At 36.3% G+C, this 27,082-nt stretch overlaps 1 protein-coding gene across 3 annotated transcripts in view; it reads right to left on the minus strand.

Moving 5' to 3' along the window:
• Positions 1-27,082, minus strand: part of SNX13 (sorting nexin 13) — a 69,462-nt gene that overhangs the window by 35,588 nt on the left and 6,792 nt on the right. For all 3 annotated transcript variants that reach the window (XM_065629087.1, XM_065629089.1, XM_065629088.1), the window contains exons 2-5: positions 11,833-11,945; positions 6,292-6,394; positions 1,201-1,290; positions 666-787 (exon numbers count right to left, since the gene is read on the minus strand). In XM_065629087.1, coding sequence (XP_065485159.1) covers positions 666-787; positions 1,201-1,290; positions 6,292-6,394; positions 11,833-11,945 — 428 coding nt within the window. The remainder of the gene's footprint in view (positions 1-665; positions 788-1,200; positions 1,291-6,291; positions 6,395-11,832; positions 11,946-27,082) is intronic.

Here is a 27,082-nt window from a genome sequence, read left to right on the forward strand (position 1 = left end):
TGGGCTGAGAAATCAGCCATACTAAAGAAGATAAATAATTTCCCAGGCAAGTTCCCTGACTTCCTGCTACGCAATTAAGCAACAGCAGAAAAAACACGAGACAATTAACAAACTATCCATTTATTCTGAATCAACCCTGTTTTTAGAAAAGATTTACATATGTGACATACTATTTCGTTCCCCAGATTACCATTCCTTTACAAGTACTCATTGTTCTTACATATTGAAGAGCAATAACACTTTTAAAAGTTATCTGAGTTGATACAGATATTTGAATTAAAGGCTTCCAAGTTGGTTTACCTTGTGAACAGCCCTGCTGTTTATATGAAACACACCTGCATATAAAAAGGTGATGATTCGTGCAACTCAATGCTTCAGTTGCAGAAAAAAGCTATTTGGTAATTTTAGACATTAATCTAAATTCTGAAAAGGCCATTTTGCAAAAGACCATGACTACAAACATCAGTCTCCAGTCATTCCTTGAGGGATCAGCCACAGACTGTAGTTTTTCAATTATGATCTTAAAATTTTACATGTTCTTTTTGTAAAATGCACTGAACTATGCCAATAAATACACTTCATCATTTATCTGCTACCACACAATCCACAGATGTATTTGCTCACTTGCTTAGACAGCATATTGATGTAAATACACATAATCTTACCTGGCAGAAAACTGAACAAGTGCATACTGAAGAGCCTGCCTGATTTCCAGAAGAAACGATTCATCATCACTTAGTGTGTAATACCAATACTGCACATAGTCTCTCAGGGAAAACTGGATTACCTGAAATTGGAAAGGAAAAAATAAAGACAAACTAATGAACAAAAGACAACAGAACATAAAACAGCTTTTTGTGCCCGATAATGCAACATCACTTTTCCTAAAATGTTAGCATAGTGAACTATACTCCTCTACCATTATGAAATTGTGAGTGAAACAATAAAACTCACATACTGAACCCCCTTTTTCACATTGGTTTACATGCATCCATCACTGCTATGCTGAGAAACTATAATATACAGAAAACAGACTCAAATGTTGCCCAATGTCCTGGCCCATCCTCAATGTTTTTTCACTTACCACTCTCAAATGTAATAAAATTTTTCAACTTCTATTTGTCTCTCAAGTACTTAGATATTATGTATTCAATACTTGCAAAAATAAAAATAAGTTGAACATTCCTGGTTAGAGCTTACCTGTTGCAAAGGCTCATCAATTATATTTGCGCCCGTCAATCTTCTGTCGATCTTAATAGGTCTGGCTTCACGTTTCATTTCTTCTATGCACTTGAAAAAGATTAGGAAATGTAACTTTGAAGGTTTTAGCTAAAATTAAAAATCACTTCTACTGTTTCCGATATATGTATACCTCCAGTAATGACTTTATAGAACATTTTCCCCGCTATTATAGAGTAGATAAGATACAATCATAGAGTGGTTTGGGTTGGGACCATTAAAGGTCACTTAGTCCAACCTCCCCTGCAATGGGCATCTTCAACTGGGTCAGGTTGCTCAGAGCCCCATCCAACCCAACCTCAAATCTTTCCAGGGATGAGGCATCTGGCACCTCTCCGGGCAACAATAATATCTTTATTTTTCACTATATAGTAAATAATGGTGAGGAACTAACCTGAAAACCTACTTCTTGCTTACCATAAAAGGGCAAGTTTGCTAAAATACTAGATCAGAAAGAAATAAAACTCAAATAGTTATAAAAGGAAGCAGGGGATGGACATGACCGCAGCACAAATAGTTTGTGTTTAAAACCTCAGTTCCATACTTGATTACGAACTTCCTGTGCAACCTCAGGCAGGTAATTGTTCAGTTGGTTTAGGGCTTTTTGTTGTTGCTTGGTTGGTTTGGGGTTGTTTGGTTTGTATTTTTCTTGTTTTGGTTTTGTGGGGTTTTTTGTTTGTTTTTCTCTCAGGTTCTTCACCCATTGCAATTTATGCTATATGCCAGAAGAGAAATTACTCTTTTGTACCACCACTACTTGACAGATGAGTCTTTAAAAAGTAACGAGGAGGCAAAAAAAGAATTCTATAGAAGGACTTGCAACTCAAAGCAGTTAGAATGACTTCATCAGAGCTGACTTTCGACAAGTGACATACTGAAGAAGAAAACTTTTTATCAGTGCTTCTCTGAGTAGACCAATATAGTGTCTTTCTACAAACTTAAGACAAAATCTCCAATAAACCCCTTTATTTTCACAGAAATAACAAAGCAACAACCTACACTGTTGTTCAAAAAAATCAAGTGATTTTATTCTTTGATCTAGAGAGAAAGTTATGATTGTGTCGGAAACAGAAGAACTGTTAAAAACCATAAATGAAAACATTTTAAACCACATGTCCAGTGTTTCTATTCTACGTGACTTCCCGTAACTATCTCTCATTCAAACCAGTTAACGGTGAATGGCAGTGAAATACCTGAGGCCAGAAGACGTTCCTCCTACTACTTACACCTACTACTTACACTGCATATCACAATGCAAAAGTATTTTGTTGCAAAATTCTGTACATTTTTTACTTTCAAGACAAGACAATGGTTCATTGCTATTTTAATATGAATAAAGTTCACTCATATTCAAACAATACTCCAGCTATAGTGAATTTGCAAAGTATCTTGTCTTGACAGTGTCAAAAATACAAAAAAAATACAGAATGGAATCATTAAGTATTTTTACTAAGCACAATATTGTTCAAATTGTGAAAAAAAAAGTTAAAATAGTTTGAAGACTGCATGCATAAAACCACATTTGGAAAACATGTAAGAAAAAGCAGCAGCAAAAAAAGCAGCAGCCAGAAAAAAAAAAAAAAAAAGAGAGGGACACAGAGAATACACAAAGTTACTTGGTAAAAATCTGAATGTTCATAGGCTCATGGGTTTCGGGTTTGGGTCTGGACTTCAGGAATTCATCTTGTCCAACCTCCAGCTCAAAGCAGAGCCAACTACAAAGCTAGACCATTCTTTCATATTCTTTTTTCTCCAGTGAGATGTTTGTACATACAGTACAATTTCATTTGCTTTTGATATGTCTGAAGACACCAAAAATTTAGAATAACTGCTTCTATTTCATTGCAGCTACCACAGCTGACCGCAGTTCTCACTTGGAAAGCACTGCCAGTTTTAAGCCTGGCCTTCCAGACATGGACTTAGAAGATGACTTTAAAAGGAAGGACCCAACTCGCATGATGAAAACTATCCGATTTGACTGTCACTTCATACAAAACAGCAGTCTGCCATACTCTACCAGTAGTAAATCACTAGTTAGGAAAAATTAATATTATTCATTATTGTTAAATTTGACACCTACTCACTTCATGTTAAGAAGGTAGGAAGCACTTATGAGGAACGTGGGATGTACACTCCACAAAGCGCGATGCAGCAGAGTAAAAGAAAGCCAGGTACGTAAGTGCAGTGACTGAGGAGACTTCAGACTTTTCCTTCGCTGCATAATAGATATTTTTTAAGTCCTTTTTTGAAACTACACTAGGTAACTGTTAAATATGAAAAATGCCCCATTTGGACTGTGCCACTATTGCCTAAACCACATACTTGTGGACACAGGTCACGGGCTTTCATGAGTAGACAAGACACAGGGGATTTACACATCTGCATCAAATCGATAATACAGCATATGACCAAATGACGCAAAATAAATAGATTCAGAGACTGGTCAGGGATCAAATATGCAACCAGCACTTACAACAGTGATAACTTTACCCATAGTAATTCGGCAATATTGTACCCAGCCTACAGAAACTCCTTGTCTTTCGGATGAAGCATAAGAGACATCATTATGATAATTCCACACTTCTGGTAAAGATGGACCGAATCTGTATTTTTTATTGAAAATGGCATTCCAGTTAACAGTTCAGAAGGCTCTAAACTTGCTTTTCATTCAACATTATTTTAATATAAACCTGCAGCCAACTGTGTATCTTACAGAGCCAGTACATTGTAGCATCATCAAATACATTCCTGACACAATAGTTATATAAGACAGACTTGCAAAAGGAAAAGCAAGTCTAATCCTAATTTTTAACCTCCCTACATGTATGCAAACAAAAAACAGCAGAAAGGTAAATAATCTTACATCAAACTTACCTATTTCTCCTTAACGTAAGGCATTCATGATATATTTGCTAATAAGTACAATAAATGGCAACAAGGAAACCTATGCGCACCAAATCTTGTATTGTAACTTAAGAGTCTGGTACATTCTACACATTATTTTTACCCATAGTTTTGGTTCTCTGAATTATAATGAAGAAAACTCCGACTGCCTTTGGGGAAAAGAGCTTCTCATAAAGAACCTACATCATCAGATTACTTCTCAAAATATAGTATCACAAAATAACTTAATCTTGAGGTGAGTTTAGTTTGTACTTGGTTCATGAAAGAAGCATATCCTATACATTAGCCACTTGAAAGAATATTCATTATTTAAGACCACTTAGGGCCACAATGGTTTTAAACGTGAAAACGATTTTGAGTTAAAAATATTACTTTCCAATAAAGTCAGCAGAAATTTAATACAGAAATGGCAAATACAAATCCCAAGTGAACCACACATTTGATTTTGATTAGGACTCAACTCTTCTTGCACTGCTACTGAAAAGCGCAGCTAAATTATCCAGTGCTATTTTAATACAGTGGCAAAAATGAAATACAAAATGCTATTGTAGAAGACAAACACATTTTAGTTGGAGAACAACTTCAAACAGCATTTGGTAAGCCAGCTAAAAATAAATACCTTTGTACTAAAAAACTTAAACCCAGAGACTAGACGAGCCAGGTCAGTTGAGAAAAGTGATGTGTCAATAATCCACACTCAAATCAGAAGTCAAACTACTGAATTTGCAATGATTACATACACAAAAAACCCCCAAATATTTTATTGTTTTATAAAACAACCAGAGCATACATATTTACTGAGCTCGAAGAAGTAACGTTAATGTAAAAAAAGTTTCAGCAATGTAGAAAAAATGAAAAAGACAGAACAACTTCTTATAAATCTGCTCTCAAAACATGAGACAAAAACAACACTCCACAAGCTAGATAATATAAGACCTAAAGTCTATACAGCACCAAGAATCCTTGGCCCCTAAAATGCGGTTTCATTAATGGAACAGAATCATTAGTCGATTGCTGACTTGCCCTTTTTCAGCCTTCAACTTTGTATTTTTAATTTGGACCAGTGACGTTACTTTATGGTTTAAAATATACTTAAGTTCCAGGTTTACCTCAACAGATTCAAAGACTTAAGTGAAAAGTCACCAAAAAAAAGTGATTAGAAAACATACTGCTGAATCACAAAATAAATTTCTTTCAATGTGCTACTGATAAGAAAGTTGAACATTCCCCTTGCTTTCACAGAGCACATGAAGTGTGACAGATAAGAAAGGGCAGGATGTTTCAGTCAAAACAGTTACAAGATTAAAAATAACATTACCTAGCAATCTTTGGGTTAAAGTGTTTTCTCTGTTCTGATGAGTGCAAATGGCCTGGACATTTATAATCTTCTGAGCTGACAAGATGTATTGGTTCATAAATTCTACCCCTTGGCTACTAAGAATTTACTCTGTACTAAACGGATGCAGATTTATCCAATTAGGAACCCTGAATTTAGGTCCATCAACCGCAATTATGTGTCTGTTAACAACTCAGGAAAAAAAGAGCTGAAAAGGGGATCCCGCTTCCACTCCACTACTTTGTATGCATTTCCAGGATTTTTACTTGGTCTTTAAGACAGTCAAAGACAATAACTTCTACATGCCTGGGGTACTGTAAATCTAGACTTAACAGTTTAATCTTCTTATCTAGGCAAGCAACTTTCTGACCACAACCAAAAGAATCAGAACTGGTGAGACTACAGACCCATTGATGGAAGAATCCTAAATAGTCACAACAATTGCGTGAGAAAAAGCAAGAAGGAGCTACCACTCTGCTCCCCAAAAAATACACGTAAGTACTCTAGGAAGGAATGGTTTAGTAATTGCCTCACAGATAATATTAGCTGGTTACATCTTACTCATTTCTCATAATGAAGCCAGAAACAATACTTGAAACAAATTTTCCATAAATGCTTAAAAAGCTTTTATTTCAAAAAGGTAAATTCTTCCATTTCACTTGCACATTGCAGAGGACTCAAAACATAAACCCAGGATTATTTACCATGGGAAATGGGTACAATTCCTAGATTAAAACTGATTATTAGTGTTATTCTAATTTTCGAAGTCATAAAATTTGATCTAAGTGTTTAGACCAGTAAACTCTCCTTACCTTAGGGATCCCAACTGATGTACAAGGAAGAAATGAATGTTCACACTGCTCAAGGTATTTTTCTGAGTTGCTTTTTCCAAATAAAAGAGTAACCACAAAACCCCTAAAATGGAAAAAGAAGGATCAGCTAGAACAAGTTATCTTCTCCCCAAAAAAATATTTCATAGCAAGTTACAGAATGGCAATATACGCCAATTCTCACTGTTTACTCTCCTAGTACAGTGCTCTTTCACAGTGTAGCATGCTGCTCAAAATAACTGACACAATGCTAAGTACGAAGTTTCCTAGTTTTTTATTATCAGTATATTATATTATCAATATACTCTTATCACATAGCAGAAATATATATAGCACAGTCTATACTAGGGAGCCTGCTGCATGAGAAGAACCTGTGATGGTATGCTACCTATGCTCAAATATTAGTACACAGAGGGGTAGTGCATACATAAACTGCTCTAGTTGCATTTATATGAAGATTCTTTTACTTCAACACTATGAAGAAATAAACTCTTTATAGATACTTTTAGGCCACTGCACTGTGGCATAAGCCACAAAAACACAGAACCAGAAACTGATGTAGTAAGTATAGTAACTAACTACTGACTGCATATGTTTAAACAAGAAAATTTTAAACTGGTAACTCATTTTAAGCTGCAAAGAAAAAATAACAAAACAAAACAAAAGCAATCAGTAGTCTTGTCAGGCTGCATAAGAACAGAATCAAGGAAAAAGTCAAACATGAAGTGGTTTTGGGGGGTTGTGAGTTTTTTGGGTTGTTGGGGTTTTTGTTCTTGTTGGTTTTAATTAATTCAGCATATAAAATCTAAATAAATGCACTATCCTGGATCATTTAGAATGTTAGACCAGAAATTCATTATCTTCTTCCCTCACAATTCTACAATGATATTTAAATTATGACTTATTGTTAGGCAGGACAGCAGTTAATTTTATTATTGTTTTCTTTATGATATAATGAAGGCATACGGAAAAAGCAACCATTACAAAAAATTCAACCTTACTACGACAGCAATAATTAGTCCACAGTTTACAACACTAGGGTACAAAGACACATAAACAGCTGGTTTTACTAAGAAATAGATGAAAACCTAAAGGCTGTGCCAATTATAGCAAAACCAAAGTATGTAGTCTTTGAACAAAGTCAGGCATTAAAAATAAAAAAAGGATAATATGAAGTTGCTGCTGCTCAGACTAGCCTTGGGATGGCTAAATACACATGGCTTTTTACACGAAGTTCAAGCACTCAATTTGAAGGCCAGCTGACCAACATTCATGACCACAGGAACTCACAAAGTTATTCCGAGCTTGAAACCTGATGAAACAATATCTTCTATTAATATCGATCACTGCTGATACACGATACTCTTACTTAAATGATCAGAATAAAATTCCTCACTGAGGTAAAATACACCGTTTGAAGGTTTTAATTCCAATACTGGCAAATATTCTTTTTAAGTACTCCAGAGGCTCAGTAATTCAGAAGCAGGGAGGTGGTCATTTATACTGGAACAATGCCAGGACAAAATGAAATAAAATAAAATTTTAAAAAAGCTACACAAAATTATTACTGGTAACGTGATAATGCATAAGAAAATTTAACTTGATACTCTTGATTCTCTTACAGTTATCTTTACCTGCCAAGCACATGTACTTCCTGCATATGAGGACAAAAAATAAAGGTCTAATTACTCTTGTGCTCCAGATACTTCCAGACAGCTTTAAAATTGTAACACCAATGGTGCTAGTAGCATCATAACTCAGCTCAAGGACAAAAACTCTCAATATTATTTTCACTGTGCTTAAAAGTTAATTAATGTTTCGGTTTGGAAAGACGGGTGTTTTGTTGGTTTATTTTTAATTATTAAAATATTTGAGTTTTCATTATCACTTTTCTATTAGAAACATCAGTCTTCTTTTAAAGAAAACAGTATATACCACTTTTTTTTTTTTTTGGCCAAAAATAAGTTTTAACTTCAAGCATGTATCAGCAACCTGGGGAAGAGGGAGTAATGAGGGGAGAAGTCTTTCTCTTCTTTTATTCAAAAAGACTGAACCTTGGAAATAGCTGGCTATATATTATATACGTTTTCTCAAATATTATGACATTTCTAAAGTTAATAACTTAATTAAAAACACTAATACAGTACCAAAATAATTTAAGTATATGCTCAGTTTCTTAGATGTCTCTATGTATTTTCATTCTTAAGCAAGGAATGCTAGGAGCATTTCTCTCTGTAGCAGAAATTAATACATTTTATTCTCTAATTTAAAATCTTGGGCGCATTAAAGAGGTATATATAGCCTGACCATTCAGTACAAATTGCTAGATGAATTCATCAAGAGGATATTCAACACACTAAATGAGAAATCATTTTAGTCTTTCTTCTAAATGAACAGAGCAGAAAAAAAGGAAAATATTGTATTTTACTTAAATTTTTGTTAAGTTTTTCCAAAGATTATTGGAAGACCAGCTTTACATAGGGACAGATTAACAACGGAACAAAGGTGGCAGGTAGAAAAATGAAGTCTACCTTTTCCTATCAAGTCTAAAAAGTAACAGACTCAGCTGAATGGTTTCTGAAAGTCAAAAAGCAGCTTCAGAACCATTCCCGATTTGGTCAGCAGTTAGAATCATCAGTGCAGGCAGCCAGTCACATATATGTGGGTATGATTAAGTATCAATAATTATGTTTTTAGATGACAGAGCAAATTCATTTAAAAGGCAAAGCAGTGGATGGTCCAAGAAATTTCAATTCTCACAACACAGGAAGGCTAAGCCTGTTGCCAGAGCCACAATTCACATTATTTTTATTTTACTTCCTTAGGATTGAAAGAAGGAAGGAGAGAGAGTAAGGTAAGAAACATGCAAGGTACAAAGAAAAGGCAGATGGTAAGACAGGCCCAGCACTCAGGTTACGAGGTTTGCACCAATACCTGAAGACAAAAAAATTCATGAATATGAACACCTTACAATGATATTGACTACACAGGTTAAAGAAACAATATCTATCTTTTGCCTCCTGCTTTTGGTGGAAAGAGCTCAGCTTCCTAAACAATGAGTTACTAGATTCCGAATTGCAGAGGGACATACTACAAACCAAAAAAATATAACATCCTATAAATCAGTCTTGAAACAAAACAAAGACAACTTTTGATCTAAAGCTTTTATTTGTACACACAAATTGTTTCAGTATCCCTCCATGCACACAATAGTACACTTATTACAAGCTATCTGTGTAAGAGGAAACCCACAGCTAAGAGTAAATAAAAAAGAAATAATTAGCATATAACGGAAGGAAAACCATATGAACAGATTGATTGTCTTGATACAGCTATGGCATCAACATTGTCTCCCACTGCAACTCACTGGCATATACTTTAAATGTTTAGGTCAATACTAAGGGTGCAACCAGCCACAATTCAACATTTTCTTTTGTTAGAACTGCAAAATGGGACAGAAGTGAACTCCCAGCTAGTGGAAGTCAGAAACTATTTATATAGGCCACTGTTTTTGAGCAAGTAATAAAAAGCTAGAAAACGGCATGCCAAATTGGATAAGAACTCCAACTTTAAACATAAAATTCTACCATAAAAATCCACGTCCAAAATTGTTATTTTGCTCCAGATAAGGGTAAAGTATTAAGAGAAGTACTATAACATTAAACCAAAATCAGATTTTTATTTTCTTAATTTATATAAATGATGTTACGATATATAATTGCTAAGCGTAAGTAAAAACTTACTTCATAACATTAATTTCTGCTGGTTTCCAAGAGAAAGAGGACCCAGTATTTTGCATAACTTCACAGGAATTAATTCAAAAAGAAAAGGCTGGCAAGAATAATTTAGACATAAATCTATGTGACCTAGTTAGCACTCACAGATTTGTATGCTGAATGTTAGAAGTTAAAGTAGGTGTGTCAGTTTGAAAAAGATTAATAGTTTAAAAAAAAGGGCCAGACCACAGCCTTGGCCAAGAAGATGTGCATGTTAAAGCTGCGAAGCAATGGCATTCTACTGGAAGGGCTGTGACTTCATATCTACCTAAGTAATGACATAATAGGAATATGGATACAAATTCTGCTTTAACAGATGTAGTACCACAAGACTAATTTATCCCTAAGAAGATCAATGTTCACCAACTAGCTACAAAAATAAACCAAAGCAGCAAAAGAATGACAGCAAAAAGCTATCAGAGGTGAGCTGGGAAGGAGCCGGCTCAGGCACCAGAGGCTGTCATAGTGGGAAGCTGTGGCCAACTTCAGACACACTCCATGAGAACTGCTGGGACTGTGGGCTTTGGAAAGCCAAGCAACTGAAACTGAGCAAGGAAGGATAAGCTTCTAATAAATTATAAGATCCCACATTATTTTTCATACTCCAAATGCTAAGGAAGTGGTAATACAGAAGAATAAATGGACAAACTCTTGCCCTTTGGATGAACTCCTTGCCTTCTGCCCTGGACAGAGTCAGCAAAATACGCCAATCATACACGTATCAAGAATTAACAGGACAAAAGCATTGATTCTGAAGTTAGTTTTACTTCAATTAAACCCTGTCTCTGGTAGAATGACTACTCTGATTTCTCAGAGATGGAATTCCAAGTTTAATACAGCTGAAACCCAAGTGTAGCAACTCTAATTCTAGCTACTAAACTCTTACATTTTTTGATGAGGCATACAGGAATATACATATATTCTGTACTGTATCCAATAAGAACGTTAAAAGGATGTTTCAAAGGAAGAAAAAAAAAAAATTAAAGATAGCCCAAACACCCCGTTAGAAGTCAAGTAGGTCTTAGAGAACAAGTGTTACCATCCTGCAGATTGTCTGATGAGCAAGAGGAAAGAGAAATGTCCCACTAATACATTTAGACTTGGCATTAAAAATAAAAGTTTAAATGGTTACAAGGCAGACATTATAATATACAATGTAATAATGATGCTAAAGACTATAAAAACATCACCTGCTTGCTCCCTTGCTGTCTATAGATAAAATACGGGAAGTCTACAGCTGCTGAACTGATCTACTTGTTCAAGATGTGGCATCATTTCCACACACCCAGGAAAACACCCACTGACTTTCCTCATGAATGAAGTATCTTAGGCAGGAAAATGAGACTGTGGTAAGAGGACATAATTACTTAGAAAGTACTTGGGAAAAGAACTGACATGGTAACAGAAAGTATGAAGTTAAACATTGGTTTTATGTGAGTATTTGTCCTCCAACACCTGTTATAAATAGTTTGGGGTGTTGTTGTTGGTTTTTTTTGTTTTAAATAAAAAAAATCTTATTTTTGCCTGGGCAAATGTAGAATAAGCACTATCCAATAGCAAAAAAAAAGTACTTTTGACAAAATCAAAATCTCAAGAAAAAAGCCTGGCTCATAAACAGCTGCTCAAATGTGGAAATATTAATCACACAGAAGTCACTTCGGACTTTCAGAGCAAACTATTTTCTAATATACACATTAAAATTTTACTTTCATAGTGAATTATACAAAACATGAAGTAGTATACTTACCCACCCACAAAGCAGAGGATATAAAACGCAAAGTAAAATATAGCGAAGGGTCCAAAAGTTACTAGAAAAAGCACAACACCAAGACTTCCCCATCCCCATATGGAAAGACTGGCCTGTAAACAAGAACACATGGAAAAGGAATAATTAATATGATACTCGTACAACTTTAAGTCTCCAAAGCAATATTTGTAGTTTCTACAACGCTTTATGTATATCAACTAGATATGAAATAAGTTTTGCTTGATGCAGTAAAAGTGATCTTTATTTTTTAAAAGCATATTGCTATCAAGTTATATTGTGGGCTAGTACTCCAGTTTAGCCAACATTAGAACATTTTTCTTTCAAATATTGTTACCCATCTCTTGCTTCAAATGCAACTATCGCCCTTTAAAGTATAATTTCTCTCCTCTATTCTCATTTAATGCGCTTTTATTTCTTGAGATCCATTGTTGTTGTTTTTTTTTTTATCCCTGTAAAATTCTCCACTACTTCCAAGAAAAATGCAGGCTTTGTAATAGAATAGGGAGAGATTAATACAACCTAATTTTACACAATTAAACGTGTAATTTTCCACAGCCAAGCAAGGCTATTTCTTCCATAGATCAAATCAGTTCCAAGACCAAAAAAAGTGTCCCTTTCTCTGGTCAAGTCACACACAGGTCAGCAGGCACAACAGATATTTGGTGCAAGTTTACTTTTACTCTTTCCTTAAAACAAAAGAGATGGAAACTTAAGAAACTGGTTACTGTATCTAACAATTTTTACCACAGAAATCAAAAACAAACAGTTCTCTGACATATCTAAATACAATTCTATTTTTAAATCAGCAAATTTAATACATAAAAAAGAGGGATCACAACTGAGCATCTTCTCCATGCAGGCATTACCATGTTCCTGGAAAAGATCAGGCTTAGCAGACAGGACTGACACTTCGGCCATGGGGGGAGATGAGGGTTGTTTGGGAAGCCCGTGGTGCAGCTGAAGGCAGCCACAAGCGCATCTGTGCGGCTGGTGGCATTTGGGGGCTGGTGGCTACGTAACACAGCAGACAAAACCTTACCTGCGCTGGCAGATTCACCAGGACTATGAAAAACACAGCAAGGTTCAGGTTACTGTGCCAATATAGATTATAGCGTAAGTGCATTCATATACACAAATATATACACACACACTTGATCTATCTGGATAGATACGTGTATGCATGTATATCCACATATATGCAGGGTAATCCAAAGAGTGGGGTAGTGAAAACGTGACTGAACTGTGCTACAATAGTTTTGGACCTTCACAATACTGCAATGCAGTCAACAAAGATTATATAAATTGAATTCAATTTAGTCTCGAGTTCAATATGGAAAGCATGTTTCAGCCAAGTCCCAGGAGTGTGAAACCGATGATGACAAGTATTTATAGGCCACCAAAACTGTTCCAGCTCCAAGGTTCTCAACTTTTCTTTTTTTGTTGTCTAATTTACGCCTTTCCTACCCGTGATCCAACGACACCCTGATGGGAACTCAGACAACTGTGATGTCAACAAGTAACACTAAGGAAGTATTTAAATAAACTCGTCTTGCAGTTTGACATGTAGAAAACAAGTAGAGATCGAATGGCATCTTTGCAGAGAGCCCTGTTTTAGCTTTTAATATGGAGTACAGGGGAAGCTGGACTACAGCTCTTATTTCTCTAAAGGGACTTCATCTTTCCATCTTAAGCAAGGGATTCAGAAAGATCAACTTCCTGACAAAAAAAGTTTTAAAAATCCTATAAACAATGAAAAATAATATAAATTAGGCTCCTACATAAAGCAGCTTTGGTTCTTTTCCGAGAGCAAGACATCAGACTGCCCGAAAGTAAAATCATAGCCCTAAGGAGAGACTGTTTCATAGATGTAAATGGTAATAATCAGAATTTAATTATTCCTATTTTATTGTAAGTTCATGAAATGTTGAGATTAAATTCTATTTTCTTCCTCGTTAAAGCTTCTTAGAGATAGAGAAGCTATAGTGGCTTTTCTCTTAGTGTTTGAGGCTGGAAAAAAATACATTCGTCTACATACTTATGTGCTTAATTAAAAAGTGCTGCAAGTCAAAAACTGGATTGCAAGTGATTCAGTTCTCTTCAAGCTGAAAAAGTGCTTTATTAGATTATATTAACCATACAATCCACACAGCTAAAATGCCAAAAAATGGTGCTACAATAAAGAAAAAAAAAACTTGGCCTCAGTTGAATAGAAGATTTTGTTGACTCATAATAAGTACATGCATAGACAAACTGCTTGGGGGATGGGGAGGAGAGAGAGAGCAGGACACCAATCTAAAGAAAACCGTCAAATACAACAATTAACTAAGAAGGCCATGAGCTCTCATTATACATCTATATTTCAATACACAAAGGAGAGTCCTCGTATTCATGCCCTCAGAAATGCATTTTAACACTTCTGCAGAGCAATACAAGCAAGCAGAAGATACGCACGTAAAAGACCACATTTAATGATGGTCTTTTTTGTCAAAAAAATCAGAATGCTTAATGGCATTGTTCAAAAAAAGTTTAAGTTCTAAATATGGGATAAGGACTCTCAGTGATTTGACAAAACTTAATTAAACTAGATGTCAGAATGCATATTCAGAGTGGCATGAATGCATAGTTAACAATGAAAGTTCTATAATTCTAACAGATAAAACAGTGACCTTTTGTCCTATGCTCTAGTTTTGCAATTTAGCATATGGCTACAGAGATTCAAATCTCATTTGGTATTTTAATAGGATTTCTTAAAACTCACATAACTTGGTACACTGTAGTAAGTATACCAGATACTAGCCCAATTCTTGTACACTTTAGATGAGTGGTTTATAGTAATGGATTTTGAGACATTCAAAGGGATCTAAACATCAGCATGGTTCCATTTAAGCTGACTGTAAATAAAACTTCCCATAACTTCACATTTGTTGAAGGGACTTAAGCAGCATGACTCCCAGACAAAACTGAAAACTTTGTTTGAAGTTCCTTTACCATGTCAAAAATCAACCACTAAAGGCAAAAAAAGTCCAAACTTCACAAAAATATATGACTAGGCATCTGGTCAGTACTGTGGAACTAGCTCAGGTATTTAAATTCAAACCTCACTACTTACAACTTACTAGTAAGTTTTATTTATAATATCGCTTTTTAGAAGAGTCGGATTTACTGAAGCTATGCCTAGCCTTGCTAAAGCTAGCTGCAGGGTGAACGCTGCTCACTCCCAACAGAAAGAACAAACCAGCCTTCTGAAGAGATGGTGTAATGCTGGTATGTAAGTAGCAGCTATCGAGACCCTTTGAGAGAAGCTAACATGCCCTACGGTGGGATGGCAAACTTCCGAACTGAACTGCCATGGTACTATTGATCAGATTTCAAGTATCTAGGACAGTTACCTAAATGGTAGAAAATAATATAGGCCTCAATCCTGTGGTAGGCATGTATGGGTATGTACTGTATGCATACACACACACGCACACATGTGCAAGATCTTTATTCCAGATCAACCACCATTCCACTTCATCAGTTTTAGCTACTCTTGCTTACCATCACTACAGATGCCATATGTTAGCCCCAGCATCGCCACTGCTTCTCTTTCATGTCTAAAGTCTTACAAATAAGAGTTCTGCAGTGCTTTAGTAAGGTCATATACACAAAGGCCTAACGTAAGGTCATATTCACTCACAGGAATTTGCTTCCCCTGGTGTGGAACTGCTCTAGCAAAATAAATTGCAATTGCAGCAAAGGGCTGCCAGTAAGGCCAAACAGTGCACTGAAGAGCTGCATCAGGTGGAAGAGACACACCAAGGTGAATATTCAGATGAGCTTGATTCAGTTGTTACAGATAATAAGACTATTACCTCTCAATGACACCTGCTTTTTTTTTTTTTTTGACAAGGCTTTGTCCATTTTTCCCATTGAATGTTTCACAGTATACAGCCAGCTACTAGAAGTACATAAAGAACTTGCTTTCTTTTATGCATTTGCTTTCCCTTTTTTTGGCTTCTCCTTTCTAACTAATGAAGCATTTTGATGATCCCTGTTGCACACTGTCATGGCTAACAGTGCTGAGCTAAGACTGACTACAGGACTTAACATGGCAGTTTATGTAAATCCAAACGATTCACTGCCTAGAAACTGTGTACTAAGGCCACACAGATAGTCTTAACTCAAAAGTTTAAGAGAAGAAAAATCCCACTGTAATTCAATAAGCATGCAGTTATGTATGATATAATTTACTAGTTATGAATTAGCTGAAGTATTTTGCAGACAAATCAATGGCAGCGTGGCAAGGATTTAATGTACCAACTGCAACAGCAATTATTTACTCCAGTAACAGACACGACTATGTCCCACTATACTTTAAAGCAGCTTCAATAGGTTTCTTTTTTGCTTAATCCAGCTGACAAGCTTTCAGAGCTTTGCCTCTATCCCATCTTTAAGCAAACCCCTCAGCCTTGATATAGCTTTCATTAAAATGATTAACCAAGGTAAATATAGGTGTGTTGTTTGATTTAAACTGGTGCTGTCAATTTTAGTTTGCAAATGGCAGGAAGATACATGTTTCCCGTTTATTACAAAAGCACTGCTCCTCCAGAAGTCCAGCCGACAGGTAGTCCTTTTCTTCCTATCATCCCCTTTGCCATCCAGCAGCTGACACACACATTCCATCTTCGGAGGCTCTGGATGCCACAGTCCTCCCGCTGCAGGTAGGAACTCCTGCTCCAGACACCCGGCTGTCACCACAATTCCCCCACGTGCTCGGAGTAATTGTGGTTTCAAGTTTGGACAGAGGGCAGGAGGGGAAACAAGGAACATTCCTATAGGAAGGCTGGGCTCTGGAAGGATCCATATGTCAATCTTAAAGCTTCAGCAGCATGCTACTGAAATCTTACAGCTGTAGCATTCAAAAGGCACATACCACTTCTGAGAGTTGCCACTGTGATTGTTTTCAAATTTAATTGTTGCTAAAGAATAATCTGAACATTGAAAGAGCAGTGTCATTTAAAAACAAAAACATGCTTCTTTGCCCATGATTCTTTTAGTGTATCCTGTTATATCTATCCATTAATATTACAAAAATGACAGTAGCTGACCTGTCCCTAACTAGACAGCGATAAGCAAACTATTCTTTGTCATCTGGGTAGTTGAAACTATTTTTTTTAATGTGATGTTTTGCCAAATGTATTTAATGCCACCCCAGGGCTCACATGAAAAAAAAAAAAAGTCAAGGATTGCATATACAGTAGATGCCAAGTTTAATTTTGTTAATTCTACACATCTGCCTTTTAATTTTACTTTCATTTTGAGTGTAAATGGAACATGTTCACGTGGAAACCTTTCTATAATTAAGGTGGGTGTCATTTTTGTCAAGTGATTAAAAACACTATTTTAGGATTCAAATTACTGTCTCTTCACTAGCATGACAAGTAAAATTGGAAAGCTGTATCAACTGGAGAGCCAATTTCATCTGCGGCAAAATTGTTACATTATGCTACTAAGAGAAATATTTAACAATTGTGAAATAAACCATTAACACCTTTGTAGTTACATTCTCTTATCTGCCAAAGTTAGAGCAATAAAGTAAAAAACATGTCAAGTAGGGTTTTGAAAAAAGAGTTCTGCATATCTTTGTTTTCTAACATCACTAAAGGTCTCTTTTTAACCTCTTCCTTCTTTTTGCCCTTTTCCTTCCTTAGACCAAAAAGGCAAGGCAAAGCAAAACCCTAAGCTCCATTCCTACTTCAGACTAACTAAAAATAATTGTAGTGAATCCATACAACAAATTACTGCCGTATTCACAAGTAAACTCCTGGCAGTTTTTTGTTTTTAAAGGAATTTTACATAGTCTATTTTGGTTTTATTGTTTTAAGTTTAGATTTATTTTTTTCCAAAGCAAGCCTAAAACATTAAAGTATATAAATATAAACTAATCATCTTTTAAATTAAAAAAAACCCCTACACAATTAATGTTAAGTTTTAAGAAGTCAGGCCAATGAAGTTGTTTTCTGGCTAAGTGCAATGAAGTTTTTTCTTGCTCTGCTAAGCAAGAGTCCATCTGTCCCCTCCTCAACTCACCTCCTCCTCTTCCGCTCAGTGCACACTTTGTATGTCAAATGGCTTAATTGATTAACAGTTGGATTAATTCAAGTGCAATCACGTCTAACTGTATTTAGTTTGGATTTTCCTGCTGCTTCTCACACTGCAGGAGACAAAAGCCTTTGGGACCATTTTCTCCTACCCTCCTGCACAGCTACACAAGGTGGTCTAACAAAGCTCTTATGGACAGGCAATAACTTTTCATCTCTATTCTAAAATCATAATTACTGCACTGTTTTGATGATTCATTAAGTTAATGTTTAAAAGTGCAAACCCTTAAATGAAAAAAATATGCTAATATTTTCCAGACAGCAACAAATTCCATTACTAAAAAAAAAAACCCAACAAATAAAACCGCACAAAACCCTGCCTGTTTCCTATAGTCAGAATATTACTATTAAAATAAAAACAGAAAAATTATGTTACATATTTTGACACAGTTGGTTTATGCAATAAAGCTGATGAAGAAAAATAACGTTCTTCTGATTAACACTCATAATTGTTGTACCAGAAATGGTAAATAATTTCAACACCAAATTTCCTTTCCAAGGGAAAAAACCAGAGTAAAATTCAACCTGGATTCAAGAGTCAAGATTTTTTTTTCCCTCTCTTACAACACCTGCTCTGCCAGCATTGCTGATCAGAACGTGAAATTAGGAAATGGATTTTTAAAATTTAACTGACCTTCATTTTACTAACATTTATTCTGAGCGCTAACAGCTATTTTATTACATAGCAGAACTATCAGCAAGGGACAAAAAGCCTCATTTCATGTAACCTTATGCTGAAAGTGAAGTAAGTATTTATGTTACTGTGAAAAATGGGAGGCCACCTTCACGGACACACAACTCTTTCTGATAACTTCTAAAAATTGTTAAAGTATCTAGTTTAAAAGGATATGAAGTTTTGGTCAAGTTTAAAAGAAGCATTTGAGCATCCTGGATAACAATGGGAAATAGGACATGCAAGCCCATTTTCAGGTACTTTCTTAAATATAGAAGTGAAATACTCAAACTCATTTTAGTATAGTTTCTAAGAAAGTGATCTTTTTCCCTTATAACAATCCATATTGACTTGTATCTAAGCATTTTGGATCACCCTAGGTGATCCAAACGAGGCCAGGCTTATTGCTTGATAGGATCGCCTAAGGCGATCCAAAAGGAGAAAATAAAGTAATCCCTCTAACTCTAGCTTGAATTCAAGCCAATGAGATAATCTAGACTGTTCTATGTTCAGGCTCTGGATAAACAGATTACACTTATTTCAAGTTTTGCTAGTGCAAAACAGAGGCAAAGAATCTTTATGAAGTAAAAAACAAAACAAAACAAACAGTCTGTTCTCCTAAATAGCTAAAAATAATGATGTCGCATGTTCTTTAGTCAAGAAACTGTTATAGCACATTTCATTTGTGATTATTGCTTAAGCAGCATTTTAAACTTCTTACTTTCTTGCCTAAAACTGCAGAAAGCAGTTATCGAGAAGCTCCTTTCAGCAATGTTTTCTTTAACTGCTAAAAAACCCTGATCCCACCAAATAAATTTAAAGAATCATCAAGTTTGCTTATAGAACAATTTCTACCACTTAAGATTCCCAGTATTTATCTCGACAGAAATACATTAAATCAGTCTCTCTCCACAGGAGTCTGATGCAGTAGGCCATCTCTTTATGTTCCATCTAATTAAAAACTTGGAGGCAGAGCTCAGAGCTACTGCTGAAACAGTTGCACAAGACACGTTTTTTAAAAAGATTTCTTCATACCTTAACAGCTGTGCTTTTGAAGGTAGAAATCTCTTCAGCTTCAAGCTCATGTTCCATGCTAGTGGTAACTTCAACTGAGCATCCTTTCTGCCGAGCAATAAGCAGCTGCTTATTCCTTTAACTCAAATCTCCACTCTACTGCCCAAATCATGCTACTACCTGTACCAGCTCATACTTACTAAGAAAGTAAATATAAAGATTATTAACTTGAATGGTGTGGGACCCAACTTTCTGTTCAAAGGCAATCCATTCTTGTTCACAATCTTTTGAGGGAGGAGAAAGTACAAAAAGACGGGTTATAAGAGGTCTGATGAAAAACTATTATTTTTCTTTAAATAAATCCAATATTTCTTCTACAGAGATACCACATACTTTCAAAGCTGTTGCTGTGTGCAAAATAGTTTGTGTCATCCTAAATTGATAGAATTAGCTAAAAAAGAAAGAAAAAAAGAGACACACCATGATACAGTATCTACTTTAAGAAACCTCGGAAACTTCAAAAAGCAACAGCCTCAGAAAACCAGAAAGTCAAACGAAATGAAAGTGCTTGGTTTTTGCAAATACAGAACTGGCAGGCACATGAAGGTATAAAATAAGATAAAATCCATTGTGCTTTTTTTTTGTTTTGCTTTTTCCTTAACAACTCATCACATGTCAAACAAGAGACAATACTTTCAAATTTTTCACTGAAAAAGAATAGTTTTTGTTTCTACCACTTGATGACTTGCATAGAAGCACCTATAAGCAAATAACTATTCTCAAACAAACTCCTCAAAACCAATACTTTCTTCTAAAAAGACTGATAAACCATCCATTTCAAAGAAATCTGCAGGATGTGCAGCTCTGGAGACCTCAGCACAGGAAAGACATGGACCTGTGGGAGAGGGTCCAGAGAAGGGCCATGAAAATGATCAGAGGGCTGGAACAGTTCTGCTCTGAAGACAGGCTGAGAGAGTTGGGGTTGTTCAGCCTGGAGAAGAGAAGGCTCCAGGGAGACCTTACTGCGGCCTTTCTGTATTTAAAAGGAGCCTATAAGAAAGATTGGGACAGACTTTTTAGAAGGGCCTGTTGACACAGGACAAGAGGTAATAGTTTTAAACTAAAAGAAGGTAGATTCAGGCTAGGTATAAGGCTGATATTTTTTACAATGAGGGTTGTGAAACACTGGCCCAGGTTGCCCAGAGAGGTGGTAGGTGCCCCATCCCTGGAGACATCCAAGGCCAGGCTGAACGGGGCTCTGAGCAACCTGATCTAGTTGAAGATGCCCCTGCTCAGTGAAGGGTTGGACTAGATGACCTTTGAAGGTCCCTTCCAACCCAAACTATTCTATGATTCTATGATGTGTGCGATTTTTTTACTAAGAATTGAACTTATTATATGTGCTTATGTATATTTCATATATACATAAAATATATACACACACACAAAATCCAGTACTGAAGTTCACTGTAGAAAGATGTAGCCATTAACTTCTGAATAATCTTTTAGTACTCTGGCTTCCTCAGGCTATAAAATGAGTCACCTCAGAGTTCTGTTTATGTCTTTAATCCACTGGTAATATTATTATATTTGCTATCTGCCACTTGCAGCAAAATTTTCAGAGTCCTCTGAACTACAACATTATCCCACCAACTTTAAGATGAAACTGCTTTGGATGCAGTATTTTACTGTAGTATGTTAGTATTTTAAAAGTACACACAAAATATAAATGCTCCCAAATAAGCAACACTCCTCATCTAGATGAAAATGTTACTTTAAAAATATTAAGTTAGCAACACAACTTTAGAATATTTTTATCTGAGACTGGACTAAATATGAGGAGAGACTCTAATTGCCTTATTAGGTCAGACTACGAATGTGAAGGAATACAAGTGAAAGAAGCTAATTCACATTATGTATAATTCCCAGAAAGAGTCCTTGGGTAACAGACATGCTCAACAAGACTAAACATTAATTTCCACATTGTCCCTGGCGATCAAGGCTGTTGTCTCTAACTACAGTCAGTCATGTCATATACCTTTCTGGAGTTATTTTTGTAAATGAAATAATCCGGTTAAAAGAGCCCCATCCCTCTCTACCCTGAAAAAAAAAATTTTTTTTCTTTATTAAAAAGGAGGAGAAAAGCTATGAATAATACTGTAGGTCTCAGAAAGGAAAACAACATTGAGTTTCTCAGCTGTGATGTCAAATGGCACCTTGACTACCAGGCAGTATTGCAACCGGTATTACGGAATCCAGAAAGCCAAAGCTCAACAGAAAGCCAACATAAATGATTTCTCAAATTATACTGGCAGCAGCAGCAGATCTGCAAGAAGGAAAGTCCAGGCCAGGAAAGAAGGAAAATACAGGCCAGCCAGCCTCATCCCAGTCCCCAAGAAGACCATGATCTATCGAAATGGATTTACCAAGGGCAAATCATGCCTGATCAACCCAAATGCTTTTTATGATGAGGTGACTTATGTTGAGGACAAGGAAGAGGGCTTAGATGTTGTGTACCTTGTCTTTAGTAAGGCCTTTGACACAGTCTACTTATCACAAAATTGGTGAGGTATCGGCTGGATAAGTACATGACAAGGTAAGTGAAAAACAGACTGGATTGCTGGATGCCAAGACACAATCAGTGGCACAAAGTTCAGCAGGCAGCCAGTAACTAGGTGGGAACCTTCAAGGATTAACACAGGGACCGATGATGTTTAATGTCTTCATTAACAACCTAGGTGATGGGACAGAGTGCATTCTCAGCAAGTCTGCACAAAATACCAAACTGGGGGCTACTGTGCAAGGGGATGTCGATGGGGTAGAGAAATGGGGTGACAGGAACCTCATGAAGTTTAACAAAAAGAAGTACAGGCTTGCATCTGGGATAGAATAACCCTGGGCCACAGTACACTCTGTGAGAACTGTCTGGGAAGCAATCTACAGAAAGAGACCCAGAGTGGTCAGTAAGATGAACACATCCAATCACATCCTACCCTCTATCAGCAAAATGTCACCAACAAGTCTAGTGAAGTGATCCTTCTTCTCTATTTGGACATGTAAGACTACTCCTGGAATCCTCTGTCCAGTCTTGGTCTCCCCATTACAACACAAATCCGTCTGGAAACCAATGTACAATATTCAATTCCACCACAAGGGATTTTGTGCCAAACCAAAATACATCCATATACTGAAGCCACATGCTGGCTACTCTGGCCACCAAGGGAATGGTAGATTTAAAAAGTGTATTGGTGCTACTAGTTAATATTCTGACTCCTCCTTAATGTGAGTGGGAAGTAACACAACTTTTAAAAGTATTATCCCTCTCCTCCATGCCCCAGCGCTCACCTTTATATTCAAGAATAAGCAAGAGCAGTTGTCTCCTATACACCTACCACCAACATAATAAAGGGCATCTACTGCCTAAACACTGGAATCTGAAGAAACAGCTACCACATTATATTCATTGATTTTAATATTTTGGGGGGTTGTTTTGTTCTTACAATTCTAAGACCTCAATCAGTGCCACAACTGTAAATCTAGTTTCAGTTTGGACTGCTGCTTGCAATGACTCTTTCACTATACCTGATTTCTCAAAAAATTACTGATAGTTCCCCAACATTTTTAAAAGTATGTAGTGCTTTATTACCAGCATCATAATTAACAAACTACAAAGTAAAATGAACGTAAAGAGAGGAAGTTCAAAGATCAGAGTATGCACCATCAAGAAGCAGTTTTCAGTAGTCAAATAACAAATAGATCCCAAGTTGCAAATACAGCACATTTTCAAGAACAAACTTATATCCACCGACAGAATACTAGTATCTTCCTCTGAAGATTGTGATGTTACCCCACTGTTTCCTTCAAGTTTAAACTTGCCGCAGTTCTTTAAATGCCATAACTCTTCTCTAGTTACAAAATACAGAAACTCTGATACAACCACTATTTCACTGCAAATTCCCAATAGTCTCCGAGAGTACATCTGAATTCCTACAAGGCCAAATTTCCTATGAAGCATGTTTAACGGATGAAGACAAAATAACCATGAAAACAGACATTACGCAAAATGATGAAAACCTTTACAAAGCTACAGTAAGCCTCAAAACTTCCAGTTCCTTGAAACTGTTTTTCTGGACAGAATATCGTCCAGTTGCATAAAGCAAAGCAAGAAAAATAGATTAGTTCAGTGTCTTCAAACTATTCAGTGGTCTACAATATCAAAAGAAGACTGCAACTTCTTTAATGAGCCGTTGATGCCTAACTCTTGGCAGAATGGACAGCGCCAAAAAAAACAAAAACAAAAACCACCCACACAACACCACACACAGCGCTTTGAAGATATACCTAAAAATGCCTTTAGAGGGGGAAAAAAAGTGTTTAAATATTATGACCTTTTTCCAGTGGGATAAATGCCATAGGAATATTTATAAAAACATTACAAACCTTGCCCTCTCATGTGCTTCATGTCCCCCTTCCCAATCCCTCCTTCAGTCCTTATTTGCTTGCCTGCTTCACCCACTTCACTTCCAAGATATCTTTGGTTGACTCTCTCCTTTGGGAAAGCATGATCACTCTAAGCATCCTCCATGGTCCTCTCCCTCTTATCTTTTCTGAATAATGTCACTGAGAAAACCACCCTGCTTGCTGCCTCTGCAAGCCCTAAGGAACTTCACAAGTGAAGCGCTGCTGACAGGGGCAGATATGTGTAAGTAGAGTGGAGCCTCCCACAATTGCTTACAAGCCTCTGCTCCATAATCTCTGCCCATCTGGCCTGCCTATGGAAGCCAAGAGCCTGTTGAGTATCCTAGATGAATCTTCTAGCCTCATGTAGTCTTCCTTTCAAAAAATCTGGGCACAGAGTTACTGTGCCAACTACTCCCTGGATATCTTCCAGGTGTATACACTACCTCCTGCTCACTGCAACACTGAAGCAGGAAAGCAAGCATGAACATCTGCAAATAAAGTTTACACCGACAGACAGTTCTATGAACTCGGTGGAACCGTTCATTCTCAAATGTTAGGGCATGGAATATTTCCAACAAATTTCAATGAATATGGAGAGGGAGGGGAAAGGAGGAAAGAAACCACAGAAACGGTGCATCAAGTCTTCCAACTAGTATTTAAAGATTATGGGCTGAAACTAATTATAGATGAAACTAATTAAGTCATTTCAGTATCCAGCTCTCAGGGCAAGTTTACAGAAGACATCTAAAAACATCAGTCACTGCCAATTGCTCAAGAACAAAAAAGAAAACCAGCCAAAGCGGAGCTAGCTAAGCTTACTCGCAACTTTTCCTGAAGGCACAGACACAATCAGAAGTCACAGAAGGAATGATGACATTCCCTGTTTTCAAAAGGACAGGAATTATTTTGGGTATTGATTCACTTTAGACCTAAACAGAAGGAAATGCAGGAAAGCACTGTGCGCTTCCTCGCGCCGGACCACGCAGCTGTTGATTCGGCAACTTCTCCTGAGTTCCCACCCTCACTTGTACCTCTCCAGAAGGGTGGTTCACCAAGACGAACCAATTCCTCATGCAGTTGCTGTTTAGCTGCTAGACCTGATACAAGAACCAGCATCACACCAGCTTGTGTCTGGTGGGAGGGAGGAAACCTCTTTAGCAGCAGCCGAAACTAGATCCAGTTAAGCTGAACGTGAAATGGCACTTTCAGTGTTTTAAACTGCTTTATGCATGTAGGATATGTAAAGAAAAATATACTGCCAACTCAGTGACAGCAGCAGGAAAACAAATAGATAACGAAGAAAAATAAAGAGGAAGGAAAACACACAAGAGCAACAAGTAATAAGCAAAAGAACCACCACACAGACAGCAAGGTAGAAGCATCCATAGACTAACCAAGGTATACTATTCCACACAGCAGCAATGCAGTTACTTTGATCACTGGAAAACAGAGAAGTTATTTGCATAATGCATCAAAAAAATAAAAAGTTATGGGCAAATGTCTAGAAATCCAGAAATAAAAACTAAGAAGAGTGCAAGCATAATGTTATATTGAGATTATTAAAATAGAAAAATAATTTCAAATAGAAAACAAAAGAGGATATTGGTAAAATAAAGCACAATTAAAAGAAACAGTAATGGGCAAGAGCAGACCACCATTAATCGGATAGTTCAATAAAGGAAAATACCCAATTAAGTAATGGAAGAGCTTAGAAATATTAACAGAAACAGGAAGTTTGGCTTTGGTCTCACTATTGCTAACTTGTGATCTTTTCAAAAAGTCTTTAAGAAGCTGTAGTAGGGCAACTGCCAACTGAAGGACACAAGACCAATACTTTTTAAAGTCCAGACCTTAAAATCAACATAAGGAAATAAATAAGACTTAATTAAAAGTTTTAGTCACGCATGCAAGTAAAATTAATGCAAGCATGAAGCACAAAAGAGAGAATTCAGTATATGTAGTGGTAAGACCATATGGCAAGGTGCTAGGACTACATGCTTGTACACACACAGTGAGGGCAAATTATATTTAACACAACTACTGCAGTGTACTCAATTTAGAAAAAAAAGTTGACTGTGAAAAGGAAAACTGTGGTAAGGATGAACATTTAAAATCTTAATCTCTTAGCCCAGCATTATAAAGAAATACCATCTTATCAAACCAACGAAAATTATATTCACACAAAACAATGTTTTCCATGAGAATTTCAAAATTATACATAAGCAATAAATTAATCGTCATAAGTAATTCCCATTTCACTGTATGTACTATCGGATTAAATCACAAGATTTAATATTTCCATAGTACATTATTTTACTTTACAAAGTTAAAGAAATTTCAAGTTGTTAGCACTGTGATCAGAAATACTAGTTTGATTATACAAACCATAAAAACTAGTTTTCTTCCAAGTATGTTAAAAGAGGTTAGCTACCCCAATGAAACATAAATTTTCTTAAAAAATGAAAGTATCTATCAGTAACGAATATGCCAAGATACACACACACAAAAGAAAAAAAAAACCACAAACAACACTTGGCATAGCACTTAAGAGGACAAAGAAAAATTTGCACACCAAAAGACATGTAATTTAAGCATAAATAGTTCCTTCAGTGGATAAGGAACACATATAATTATTAATATTACCGATCCTATTATTTTCAAGATAACACAATATCATTACATGAGCTTCAGAAAAGTAACACAATACAATGTTACAAAATACTACAACATTTGGGAAAACCAAAAATAAACAAAGTTTTGAGTTATTAAAAAGGAAACAGAATGCAAAGGCTGAAGTATAGAGGCTCCAGGCCTCACACAGAAGAAAGGACCCGAGACTCTCAGACATCTCTCCTCACCTGCAGCAGCCGCTGCTAGAACAGCAGCATGGCAATCAGCAAAGCTTCCTCGTGTCTCTACGTCAATCGGTTCCAAGATC

Source organism: Caloenas nicobarica, chromosome 2 (assembly GCF_036013445.1).
Source record: "Caloenas nicobarica isolate bCalNic1 chromosome 2, bCalNic1.hap1, whole genome shotgun sequence".
NCBI lineage: Eukaryota > Metazoa > Chordata > Aves > Columbiformes > Columbidae > Caloenas > Caloenas nicobarica.